This window comes from Bubalus kerabau, chromosome 4, assembly GCF_029407905.1.
Source record: "Bubalus kerabau isolate K-KA32 ecotype Philippines breed swamp buffalo chromosome 4, PCC_UOA_SB_1v2, whole genome shotgun sequence".
NCBI lineage: Eukaryota > Metazoa > Chordata > Mammalia > Artiodactyla > Bovidae > Bubalus > Bubalus kerabau.
This window is the reverse complement of record NC_073627.1, coordinates 12,519,451-12,532,392: the sequence shown is the minus strand read 5'-3', so window position 1 is coordinate 12,532,392 and position 12,942 is coordinate 12,519,451. Positions and strand designations below refer to the sequence as shown.

At 47.8% G+C, this 12,942-nt stretch overlaps 1 protein-coding gene across 1 annotated transcript in view; it reads right to left on the bottom strand.

Moving 5' to 3' along the window:
• Positions 1–12,942, bottom strand: part of RPTOR (regulatory associated protein of MTOR complex 1) — a 329,649-nt gene that overhangs the window by 115,524 nt on the left and 201,183 nt on the right. Inside the window, exon 8 of the mRNA XM_055575332.1 lies at positions 12,162–12,221. Within this exon, the coding sequence (XP_055431307.1) occupies positions 12,162–12,221 (60 nt within the window). The remainder of the gene's footprint in view (positions 1–12,161; positions 12,222–12,942) is intronic.

Sequence of the window (12,942 nt, the reverse complement as noted above, 5' to 3'; positions counted from 1 at the left end):
ACAAATTAAATCAGAAATGTTGGCCTAAATGCAGTCAACCCCTAAGTTTAATATAATAAACACAATAATTTTATGAGAACCTAAGTAATTACATGGAGCACATTTTCACTTTTGTGAACTTTCATTTTTCCTTTCTTTCCCCTAATAAACAGGTAGATTTTTTTCCCACTTGGAAGTCATCTGTTTCTTGCTTTTCCCAGCATCACAAAAACTGCTGCCTCAGTCCAAGGGGCCTTACACATCGCCTCCTGGTTCACCTCACCTCACAGCCTTCGCTCCACCTGGTGTGCCCTCCCCACTGCCCATCTTGTCTTGGGGGTTCTGACCACGGGGCAGTTCTTCGTGATACCAAGACTGCTTTCCCTGAAGCTCCTGCCAGGCAGCTCTGACGCTGGCACTTCTTGATACCAAACAGATATGTATAATTTACCTGAATCTCATGGCTTTTCCATTATCAAAAGCAGTTACCTGTCATTCCAGAGTCTTCTCTGCTCCAGGCTAAGTGTCCCAGTTCCTTAAAGTGCTTCTCACCTGGCCGCCCACTCCACGTCCCACCTTGTCCCTTCAGGGTCTATCACCTTCCTTCTCTAGATTTTTCTGGTTTTTGAGCAGTCATTTTGAGAAGCTGACCCAAATTAAATTCAGTTTACTAAAATCCTGACTTTTTCCATATCAGATTTTTCAAATCCCATACTTGTACATGTGATTTCTGGTGACTACTGTGAGATCTATATACATAATTCTGATCATCTGCATTTCATTCCTCAGCCTGTCAAGACCTTTTTATATTCTAGTACTGGGTCCACCTTAAAGTTTTCTTATATGAACAAATTCTTAGTTGTGCTCTCATTATTTCTAGTAACAGTATTATCATGATTGATCTGAACTTCTGAAAACTTTTTGATCGTTTTGCTCTACTATCTATGGTTAATTATTAGATGCATCGTTGTTGAAGCAGAAGAATGGTGCCGACATGAAGAATGTGCACAGGTGAGATCAACTGTTGCTGCTGTCACATCTAAACAGGCTCCTACTACCCGGAGCAGAATTCTGACTGCTATTCTGGTGGTAAAAGGCAATGCATTACAGCTCTAAGATACCACACACAGCACACCAAATTGACCTGGTACATCATCCAAGGAAATAATCTTAAAGATCTTGCAAGAAGACCAGTTGATCACCTTCTTCAGATAAGATCAGGGACAGCCCACCTTGTGGCTTTCCAGTTATACCCATTCTCCGTCTGACAAACACAGGATGTCCACCAGGCTTTGTACCACCACCCTCTTTGGTGGAACGCTGTGGTTAACAGACTTACAGAGCAAAGCATGGCCTGTGTTCCTCGTCACTGAACCAAATACTGCCTCCTCTGTGAAGCCCAGCCCATGGGTCCTCTTTCATTAAGTTGGCCCTGGAACCTCCAGCTTGCCGAGGCTCTTTCCTCTCTGGACTGCTATCCACTCACAGGCCTTCACTGACTGCCCCCTACACACTGTCCACACAGGAGAGGAGGTAAACCTCTTACTGAGTATCCAGTCCAATCTCTTAGCTCTAAGAGGCTTGCAGGCTACAGAGCTCAGGTCTTCCTTGTTAAAGGTTCTACATATATGAACCCGAGCTCCCCAGTCAGTTTCTAAGCTCTAGAGGACACATCATCTCATATACTATTAGTCTTACATCATCAACCCCCCAGCACCTGGCATGTTACACACTGCCGGTGCTCCAACACCTGCCTGTGGATGGCGTGGGAGAGTAAATGTCACTGCATACCCACACAACCCAGCAACTGCAATTGGAAATGGTCTAGCTCCACTTCCAATTAAGGTACCAACCAAGCTTTTAAGTGATCAGTTCCCCTGTGTGATGCAGGGAATTGAGTCAGACCCTAAGAGGCCACCTTGAAACCACTAAGTGTGTTAATTTTAAATACTAGACCGATGGACAGTGAGGCCTGGCATGCTGCGGTTCATGGGGTCACAAAGAGTCAGACACGACTGAGCGACTGAACTGAACTGAGACCGATGAATACCATTCCAGGGCTGCACCTGGAGCACAACTGGCTCCCGGTTGGGACTCTCCCCCCTACTTCGTCTGGCTGGCTCTTTCTGGCCAGGTAGACCACTCTCCAGACACCCCTCTTAGCTGCTCAATCAGAGAAGCACCAGTCACTGTTATAGCTTCCTTTGTAATTGCATGTTTTTTTAATTTATGCTTTCATGTTTCCTTCTCCCAATAAGAATGCAAGGCCACACACCAACCCTTCATTGAATCAATGAATGAGCAGCCCAAGAGAGATATCTGGGTGTTTTTAAGCCTGGAATCTCAGAATGTGTGTGTGTATGTGTGGGCACCCATTCAGTTGGGTCTGACTCTTTGTGATCCCATGGACCAAAGCCCGCCAGGCTCCTCTGTCCATGGAATTTTCCAGGCAAGAATACTGGAGTGGGTTGCCATGTCCTTCTCCAGGGGACCTGCCTGACCCAGGGATCGAACCTGAGTCTCTTGCATCTCCTGTATTGGCAAGCAGGTTCTTTACCAGCTGAGCCACCAGGGAAGCAGAATCTCAGATGCCCTTCTCAAAAGCAGGCATCTCATGTGTGACTCATTGGCTTCTAGTTCAGATGATGTGCTCAGATCAGAGTGGGCAAGTGTTGTCTCTGGAAAGAAAACCCGGTGCAGTCACCAGTGGGTGTGGTGGTCGAAGCAGGCAGGAGCCGGCTCCGCCACTTATTGAACAAGTCACTCAATCTCCTTTTATCGTGGTTTCCAGGGGCTGAAACGGAGATGGTGCCAACAGTCCCTCCCTGGACTGATAGGGACAGCTGGACATTTGGGGTGCGCCAAGGCCTGTGCCAACATGGTGACAGCAGGGTTCCGAGTCCTGTGTTGAGAGACAGGCTTAGGGACCACTGCTTGGTGCAGCTGGCCTCCTCCCTCTCCACCCAATGAAACAGAGCCCACTGCCGGGCTGTGAGGGAGAGGACCGTGGTGTAGAGCTGGACCTGAACAAGCTCTCGGAGACAGGTCGGCAAGTAGCCCAAGAAAGGAGGGAGACAGGGCAAGCTTCAGTAGGGACCGAAGTGAGGTGAGGCACTGACTCAGCCTCATCTCCTCCGTCGCGGGCCTGCTGTGATAAGTGTCTCTGGAGCACCAACAAGCCTCAGGAGACAAAGTTGCCACAAGGAAGGCCAATCTCCGAGAGACTGGAGGCACACGCTGCGCCCCCGCTGACTTTCCCCTCTCACCGCCTGACGCCCGCCTTCCATTAAGAAAAGCCACCCACAACCACCATCTGTATCCCCGGATCTTGGGGATGACACATTCTTTACAGACTCGCAGACACATTTTCCTCAGGACACCAGGAGGGTGCCCAGGGCATCGGGAGATGAAATGAACGCCACAGATGCTGAAATGCCCTGAGCGGCGCTTTGCAGCCTTTGTTTGGATGACGAGAGGCCAGGATTCAGTCCCACAGAGAAGGAAATGGACGCTCTGGGCGGTTAGCAGGTGCCCCACGGAGGTCCCGGGAACCTCTCATGCTCCCTGGGCAGCTCATCTACAACCTCCTCCCAGACAAGCCTCCTTCATGCTGGCTGATCAGCACAGGCCACGGGGACCATATGGGGTGTGGGGATTAGCCCCCCTTCCCCTGCTGCCTGAGCAGGATCATAGCGACAGGCAGAAAAGCCGGGTCTAGTCCAGCCACTCACCCCAGAGGCAGCGCTCCAAGGCCAGGCTGATCGATGTCTGACTGACGCCTGCTCGCGGGGCTGGGAGGACCTGTGACTCTTCCTTCACAGTGTTTCCACATTTCCGCCAATTACTCACATTCTCGCCCCTTGTGCCGTCTCTTGGGGATTTGTTTTCCCCACTTCATTTCCAAATTAGCTGCCAGTGAATCATTACTCATCTTCTCAGTGACTGGCAGGCGTTAATGAATTACTGATTTTCACCTTCAACCAGCCAATACAATATATTTATGTTGGAAAGAAAGGTACTTTTTGAATTAAGACTTGTATCTTTTGATAGTTTTCCTTTCAAACATAATACATGTGTACAGTTCTGGCTTGACAGTGGAGTAATTCTAATCACAGCTACTGAGCCTGGGTGGCAGGCATGGGCTGCCACCAGGCTGAGTCCTTCTGCTCACACCAGCCCCATGGGATGCCGCTTCCCTTCCTGCTGTAATGCTGGGACAGACCATCCAGCATGGCCTGCACAGACACTGGGCTGGCTAGTTGCCTGCCGCGAGAGCCTCAGTCTCTTTGGAATGTGGACAATAATAGCACCTTCCTTCGAAAGGCTCCAGGAATGAACAGACTGAATATATGTAATGCCCTTAACACACAGTACCTGGTACACAGCAGGTGACCAATAAATATCACCTATTCTTGTTCTTAACTCTCAACTAAAGAATCGTTGGGTTACCCTATATTCTCAAGCCATAATTCATGTATTTTTTAAACTGGAGTATAATTACAATGTTGTGTTAGTTTCTGCTGTACAGTGAAGTGAATTAGTTATATGCATACATACATCCCCTCCCTTGTGGACCTCCCTCCCTCTCTCCCCCTCCGCATCATCCCACCCCTCTAGGTCATCACAGAGCACCAGCTGAGCTTCCTGTGCTTTACAGCAGGTGCCCACTAGCTACCTGTTTTACAGACAGTAGTGTATGTATGTCAGTCTTAATCTCCCAATTTGTCCCACCCTCTCCTTCCTCCCCTGTGACCTCTTCCTCACTGTATATGCAGGACTCATGAGACCAGGATTCTTAAGATGGAGACCGTAGTTAAGTAAAAAAAAATTGCTCGAGGTTTCAAAGCGAAAATCAAGCCCCAAATCCAAACTCATCTTCAGCCCCTGCTTATGGACTAAACAGGGGCTAAACTGCTATTCAAGGTTCTGAGGAAGCAGGACACAGCAACTCATTTTATTCAAGACAGTGGACTGTTAGCTATTTAAAAATGCTGTTTACACAATAGATGTTAATTATGAATAATTTTTTGGTGTGCTCTGTGCTTCCAGTGATCAGAATACTAACTAACAGCCTCATGGAATAGCTTCCTCATCTTTCTGATTCCCCAGAGCCTTCTGAGTACCCTAATATTTCTAGCACTGTTTAAGCGTTTCATTACTTTGTTTCAGGGCTGAAAAATGTCCCTTAATTTCCAAGCATGGATCTTATTGCCAGTCTCTCAAAGGATTCAGAATATAAATATGTACTGCAGTGGCAACATGCCTATTCATCAGGCTGCTAGGTTCGTGTAGATAATTAGAAATCGGGAGATTTCTCAGAGAAGGTTCACTATAATTTACTTCCAGACACAGCAGCTTAATTAGAAAACAAATTCCTTCCCTAGCTTTAAAGATTGCTAAATAATTATAATACACACACACCACCCATGTCTCCTCCTCTGGTTTGGTGCTGAGACTCTAAACAACACATTTTGCACATCTGACAAAGGTGGCCGAGGCTGGGAAGGGGTTAAGCCCTGATATCCTGGGGAACCTTATGCTGAGCTGCTGCACAGAGGAAGCTGTTTGAAACAAACCATATTTATCAAAGAATTACCATACAGCAATTCAGAAGTGTGAAACTTTTCAATCAATTTCTCCAGTGATGGCAAAGAAGAAGGTGATGACAGGATCGGGCTGCATTTCTGACCGTTTAGGGGCAGCCACGGAAGGTGCTGGAAGATGGCTGGAAAGGCAGGTCATACAGGTGAAGCCTAGCGCCACCTTCAAGACCCCACATCTGACCCTGAAACTCTCGGGGATCCTTGGATGGTGTCGCTAGTCTTGCAGCGTGCAGAGCAAGATTCCCTCTCCAGCTCACGCCAACATTAAGAGCCCGCTCCGGTCCTAAGGAGAGGTGGCCCTGGAGACCAGGGTATACACAGAGCCACATGCAGGGGAAGGAGTGGCAGGTGAGGCTGGCGGGCTAAGGCCACATGCCCGCCATCCCAGTCCACGCACGCCAGGCCTCGGCATGGCTACTCATCCAGCTCTGTCAGGACCATCCCTCACACACTCAGAGCCAGCACCACCCGGGGAAGGAAAGGGGCGGTCAGAGGACTAGATGGACATTATCCTTATTTTCTGCAGGTCATTAAACTTGAGGGAGGGAAACAAAACTCAACAACACAACCCAGTGTCCTTCTGGTTTTGCTTCATCTCTGTGTTGTGACTTGTCACTCTAATCAGGTGGCACAGTGACCAGAGTCACCCTCACATTTAGGGGTGATGGAGAGGGTCTCAAGTTCAAGAATTTCCATGTGGTAAGCTGAAACCAGAGAGTCACACTGGATGCAAAATGCCTTAAGACACTCGTGAAACCAGCAACATGTCAGTGGCAGCCCTCCCAACCCTCTGCGGATGTGTCTCCAGGAGCCCCCAACACAGGTTTATCCCACCTTCCATGCAGGAAACACTCTCCCCACAGCAACGCCTTCTTAGGTGCTTCCTTGTTGATGGAGTTTTGTCCTCTCCCCGACCAATTGACAGTGCTTAGGATTTCATTAGCAATAATGAGCTGCTAAAGAATAAACGAAACAGGACCAAGGAATTGAGCAAAAAAAGCCAATTTCTGTTTGATCCTATAATTGTAACTAAGCACAAGTTATATCCTGCCAATTAATCTAGACGCACAAACGAGATGCACTGGAAGTCCTCGTGCGGTTCTCACTTCATCCCCTAAAGGCTCCACCAGCTCAGTGGCTTTTGCTGGGAGTAACGGTGAGCCTCTTAGGGAGAAGTGCCCATGACACCCTGTTGGACGTCCCTTGCACCTCTTTAGGTGAGTCACAGGCCTCGTCCCAAAAGCAGAAGAGCTTGTGCAGAGGATGGGCATCCACTGGACAAAGAGTGCTTGATACGGTGAGAATGGCCATCCAAGGAGGGCACTGCAAATGAAACGGAGGCAAAGGGTAAAGCAGCTTGGACAGCCTGGCCTGCAGCAGCGGTGCAAATACTCAGCACAGCGAGTGAGGAATCACTGCACAGGACAGCTCCTGTGCGAACCTGCTTCATCCACGGGCAGGTAAACATCACAATGAGTTATGATCCTGATAGAACCCCAAGTGGCCCCAGCACATAGAGTGGAGACCAAACACAGCCCCAGAGATGCAGACACCGAGAGCCTGCTGCATCCAAGAGCTGCATATTTTGACCGCAAGTCTCCAGAAAATGATGATAGGTGAAAATAATGAGACATCTTCCCCAGGAAGGTTCTCTGAGTACAGAGACCTTGGCAGTCTGGAAGACTACTGAACACAGATGTGCTGTGTTTCTTTCTAACCTTGTAACTTCAAGGTCACACCTACTAAAAATGTTTCTTCTTATGGACTCTAAGCACAGTTGGGGGGAAAATCTAAATATTAAAACAACAGAATAGCATTAAAATTTTTTTATTTATGGCTGAGCTAGGTCTTCATTACTGTGTGGGCTTTTCTCTAGTTGCAGCAAATGGGGGCTACTCTCTAGCTGCAGGGCAAGGGCTTCTCACTGCAGTGGCTTCTTGTTGCACAGCACGGGCTCCAGGTGCTAGGACTGTTGTGACTGTGGCACGTTGGCTCAACAGTTCCGGCGCACGGGCTTCATGTCTTGACAGTTCCGGCGCACGGGCTTCATGTCTTGACAGTTCCGGCGCACGGGCTTCATGTCTTGACAGTTCCGGCGCACGGGCTTCATGTCTTGACAGTTCCGGCGCACGGGCTTCATGTCTTGACAGTTGCGGCGCACGGGCTTCATGTCTTGACAGTTCCGGCGCACGGGCTTCATGTCTTGACAGTTTCGGCGCACGGGCTTCATGTCTTGACAGTTTCGGCGCACGGGCTTCATTTCTTCGAGTCACATGGGATCTTCCCAGATCAGGGACTGAACCTGTGTCTCCTGTATTGGCAGGCGGATTCTTTACCACTGAGCCACCAGGGAAGCCCCCAGAATAGTATTTTAAATGGAAAATCTCTCGAAGAAAGCTACAGAAATTAAGAACTTATATCTACTCAGAAACAGATCTCATGGTGGTAGTGGCCAGGAATCCTGTGGGGCTATATATCTGGATTTTTTTCTAGTGCCATGTAACTAAAGCCTGTAGCTTGTCCTGGCATAAAGAATAAACATAATTCAACCCCGCACATTCACCCTAACTGTGGCCAGGCTACGAGGGGAGCAGCCATATAGCGCCTCCTATTGGAAATGATGATGTGTATGGGTCTCACCTGAACTGTATGTTTGCTAAGTTGTATTCCAAGAAGAATGACTCAGACCCAAACCATTGTACCTTGAAAAGTTATTCATGACAAAGAGGTTCTGAGGTTTCTAAAATATCTTATTCTTACTCACTTTTTGTCACCACCATCATGAGCCACTCAGATGAAGTTCCATTTGGGAAGCAAGTATGGTTCATTTTGGATGCTCATAGCCTATCCCAATTAATCTGGACAACAAGCTTTTATAAAATGCAAACTTATCTGGTATGGGAATGATCTCTTTTTAAACTGCACTGTTGGACTTGTTTACACAATTTTCCAAAAGTTGTGTGGTGGCATTCACCCAATGGTGGCTGGGGCTGGTGTATGAAAGACACTCTCTCCGTGAACCACCCCCTCCCACCCCAGTCTTTATCAGAAATCCAATGGCTTCAGAAATGCAAAGTAGGATTAACCATTATTCCCAGTGCAGCTTCGGGAAAGTGGTGAGAGAACAGAAGTATTTGTGGGGGTGAGATGACGCCCACAGAGCCGACCACACGCTCCTCAATCCACCCTGGGCCATGGTGACAAATGCAGGGGTGAGAGGTATGCGCCCAGTGAGTGTGACTCCTGAGGGTGAGGCTGGCCACGTCTGTCTGTCTGTAGTCTTCCACCACCCCCTTTCCCTGCCCCCATTCCCATGCAGAGTGCTATTAATGATGTTTTTCTTTTTAAATTAAAACACACAGACACCCAATTTTTCAGCATTTCACCAACATTGTAGCACTGCCTGGGACAGGAGAGGGGTTGACGCAGAAGAAAGGACACCGTGAGCCAACCTTCAAAGGGCCACCAGAAGTCACAATCGCCAGCTGAGAAAGGCACTCAGCACTGGGGAGGGTGGAGTCAACACTGGGTGTTTTTTGGGAACACGGGTGGCTACAAACTCTGAAGTTGTGATTTACGAAAATTGCACTTGATAAAAAAATATTAAAATCTTATCATATATAGGAGGTGTCTGCTTCTATTTTTCAATCCTCATTAGCCAGTTTAAGTTGTGAGTAAAGGTTTCTCCCCAACCTCAAACCCTCTTCAGTAAAATGTCTCTTGTCCATTTTTTTTTTGTTTTAGTGAGTTTTGAGATATCTTCATATATTCTGGATATAAGTCCTTTGTCAGCTATGTGATTTGCAAATATTTCCCCCCAAGTCTGCAGCTTGTCTTTTCTCTCTCTTAGCAGTGTCTTCCAGAGAGTAAACATTTTAAACTTTGATGAAGTTCAATTTGTCAATTTTTTTCTCCTGTGGATCATGCTTAGGGTGTCAAGTGCTATGCACACTTTAAGTCTGAGAACGTGACGGGATGAGAGCTGGCTGTTCAGACACCAAAGTCTGGAAGAGCGAGGGCCTGTGTACAGGAAAGACCACAGAGAGACGTCCAGACACCTGGCCACCAGGCTGGCCTGACACCACCAGGTGGGAGTGCCACTGAGGAAGCTGAAGCAAACCAAATGCCAGATTCCTCTTCAGAACTGTCTGAACGGGCCAGCAGAAGTCACTTCGCTAGGAAAGAAGGTAACTTAATCACAGTTTTAATGGTTTGTCTGAGAATTACATGTCTATGGTGATCTGTGGTACATACAGGTGATGGAGGCTCTGGCACTCAGAAATGGGGGGAAAGTACAGACCCACAGACAGAGTGCAGCGGCGCTGGTGAACGAGTGCTAACAGGACAGCTTCCAAACTCTGAAATCTCGCCAGGGAACTGGACCAAACAGGCCGGATGAGCAGGCCGGTCCAACCCTTCCTTATTTTTCAGCTTCTCTCCATGTGATGCTTGTTTCTCAATGGCTGCCTTGTTTGCCTAGCACTTGTAAATGGTTTTCTCGGTTTCAGTCCTTATTGGAGGTGAAGCTGGATTAGAAGAGGGAGGAGCAGTTCCCCTGAGAGGAGGGGCCGAGTCCTGTCTCTAGAAGTGAGTTGTGTGAGTGTAACCAGGACGGGGCGATCATGGAGGCCGGTTAACAGAGCACTCAGCACCCAGCCACCTAGCCCCCTGCTTCCTGGCTGCACTGAGCCCTGGAGCACGGGCCACCCAGCAAAGACGGGAATGGGGACACGAGACCACCAACGCGCTCTCCCCACCATGTAACCCTGAACGCACCAGAGCTCCGATGTGGAGAAAACCAGCAGCTGCATCTGCCCAGAGCAGCAGGACTTTGAAAAGAAGCATGGGTGCACTCTGTATTACACACTGGGGGCGGAGAGAGCCAGGCCTGAACCCTCCCTGATCCTTGTGAACATGACACAAGTATTTGTGTCATGAGGTCTGTGCTCCCTGCTCTGACTGAGCCAGCACAGCCAGCGCCCCAAACACCACTCTGCTGCTGGTATCAGTCCCAACCTCAAGTCCCGCTGCTTCCCCCCGAGTCTGCAGTGCCCATCTATCAGCACCTCCCTGCGCCCAGCCTCGGCCAGCACTGCCTTTCCAGCAATGGCTTTGAAATCTCCTCAACTGTGGGTCAGTGGAAACCAAGACCCACTCTAAGCAGAAGGACCACAGGCCTTCCTGTTTGTCCTGCTGGCAGTGATCAATGTCACACTAATTCTTTCTTGTCACAATACCCCATTTTGCTTGTGGACAAAAGCATCTTGAAGTAAACAGATGCAGTGACCAGTCACATGATTTCCTTAGACATTTATCCAAAATTTAATGAAAAGAATTATACTCAATGAATTGTTTGCAGGTATCCTCATTATATTTTGTTGGTTCTTTCTTTTCAATTTATTTGTACCTATATTTTACATATCTATATTCTTATAAAAAAAATTAAACGAGATGGAAAAACAGTTCCTTAACATTGCTCCTCCCTGCTTCTTGCTCCAAATTCCACTTTCCTACCCAGAGTGGACTGCAAATATTTTATTTCATGTCTTGTTGATATGTACTCACACACAGAGAGTTATGCATGGTTCTGCAGCCCATGGTGGGTGTCATGTCAGTCTCTTAACGAAAGGCCGCTCCCTGTTGATGCAAGTGCAGCCACCACACTGTATTCTCCCGTGGGGAACGCATGTCATCGACTCCACAGTGCACTTGCGGTGGGCATTCAGGCATAATATTCTTGTGCATTTCCCCTGACACATAGGCAAGTTGTCTTCCAGGAGAGAAACCTAGAAGATTTGCTTTTTCTACCTGAGGTTAATAATTAAAATCAGGCCTTTCTGCTTTACCACACGATTCTGTATATCAAGACTTAGGGAACAGTCTGTATGTTAATTCTAGAAGAAATGGGGTTCAGAGAAGAAGCGTTAGGAACTACCTAGGTGAATTGGGATGAATGAAATGAACACACAAACAAACATAAAATGCAGGTCAAGTTTAGAGCTCTGAGATGGTGTACTGACCCAAAGAGGCTCATGACAGGAGCAGACAAGCTGGCCCCAGGACCTGGGAGGACAAGGAGAGGCCAAGCAACCACTGCACATCATGAAGGACCCCTCCTGCCGGGACTACCACACCTGCCTTAGATAGAATGTCACACTGGGTTTATATCCTCCCTGAGTGAGGAGAATGGAAGGTTGCAGAAGGTAAAAGGGAAAGTTGAGGAACGTGGGGAAGATGCTAAGCTATGATCTGACTATTGATTGCAGTTGAGGAGCAGAGTGATCTCTATGTGCACTGACTGGTCTGTATGTGTAACGATATATATGTTTTTGCTTTGGTTCAGTGTCGTGAGTATTTTTAAATGTTCAAAAGGATTCTGGTTATAGTCTTTTCCTTTTAATATGGCCCCAAATTTAGCTTGTCCTATGTAACAATCACAAACTAGGCCTTAATCAGAGAACAAAAGAACACACGAAAGGGAAACATCTGTGCTGACAGGAAGTACTTCTGAGAACCAAGAGTGAAAAATGGAGACTCCCTTCACACCAGAAGCCACAATAGCTTAAAAATCTGACTTACTTTTCTATCAAATCCAGTGTGACTCCAGGCACCAGACTAACACATTTCTGCATGCAGAACCTGCAAAGAAAGAGAAGACAGTGAATCACAGCAATGGGATATGTAATGGGAGAATACAACAGTCCCAGAGAAAAAGCAAAGAGAGGAAGCGGGGCATGGGGATTCCCACAGTGAAAAGGTAAACCAAGATTTTCTTAATTCTGTCAGCTCTTAGGTTTATGAAGAAAATCTCCCTGCAGCCTCTCAAAGAGGCAGGAACACTGAGCTGCAACCGGAGGTCTTCAGTGGAAGGAGAAAAACAAGTCTACGGGTGGTGAGGCAGATCCCCCCTTTGCGGGGCTGGGGGCGGGTCCTCGTGAGAGTCACCGGACAGAAAGCTTCCACCCAGATGATGGAACAGGCTCCACTTTTCCATTTTTCCTTCTTAAGGAAGTAAAGCTGGAGAGAGTGATGGAAGGATCAGTGAACCACCCCGAGGCACACAAAAGAAATTTGTGGGAGAAGACAAAGAAAAGTGAATTCAATTATTCGCTTAGTCGTGTCCGACTCTTTGCAACCTGTGGACTGTAGCTTGGTGTAGCCCACCAAGCTCCTCTGTCCGTGGGATTCTCCAGGCAAGAATACTGGAGTGGGTTGCCATTTCCTTCTCCAGGGGATCTTCCCGACCCAGGGATCGAACCCAGGTCTCCCACATTGCAGGCAGATGCTTTAACCTCTGCGCCACCAGGGAAGCCCATATCATTTTAATTATCATAAAATCATAGGAGCTATGAGACTTAAT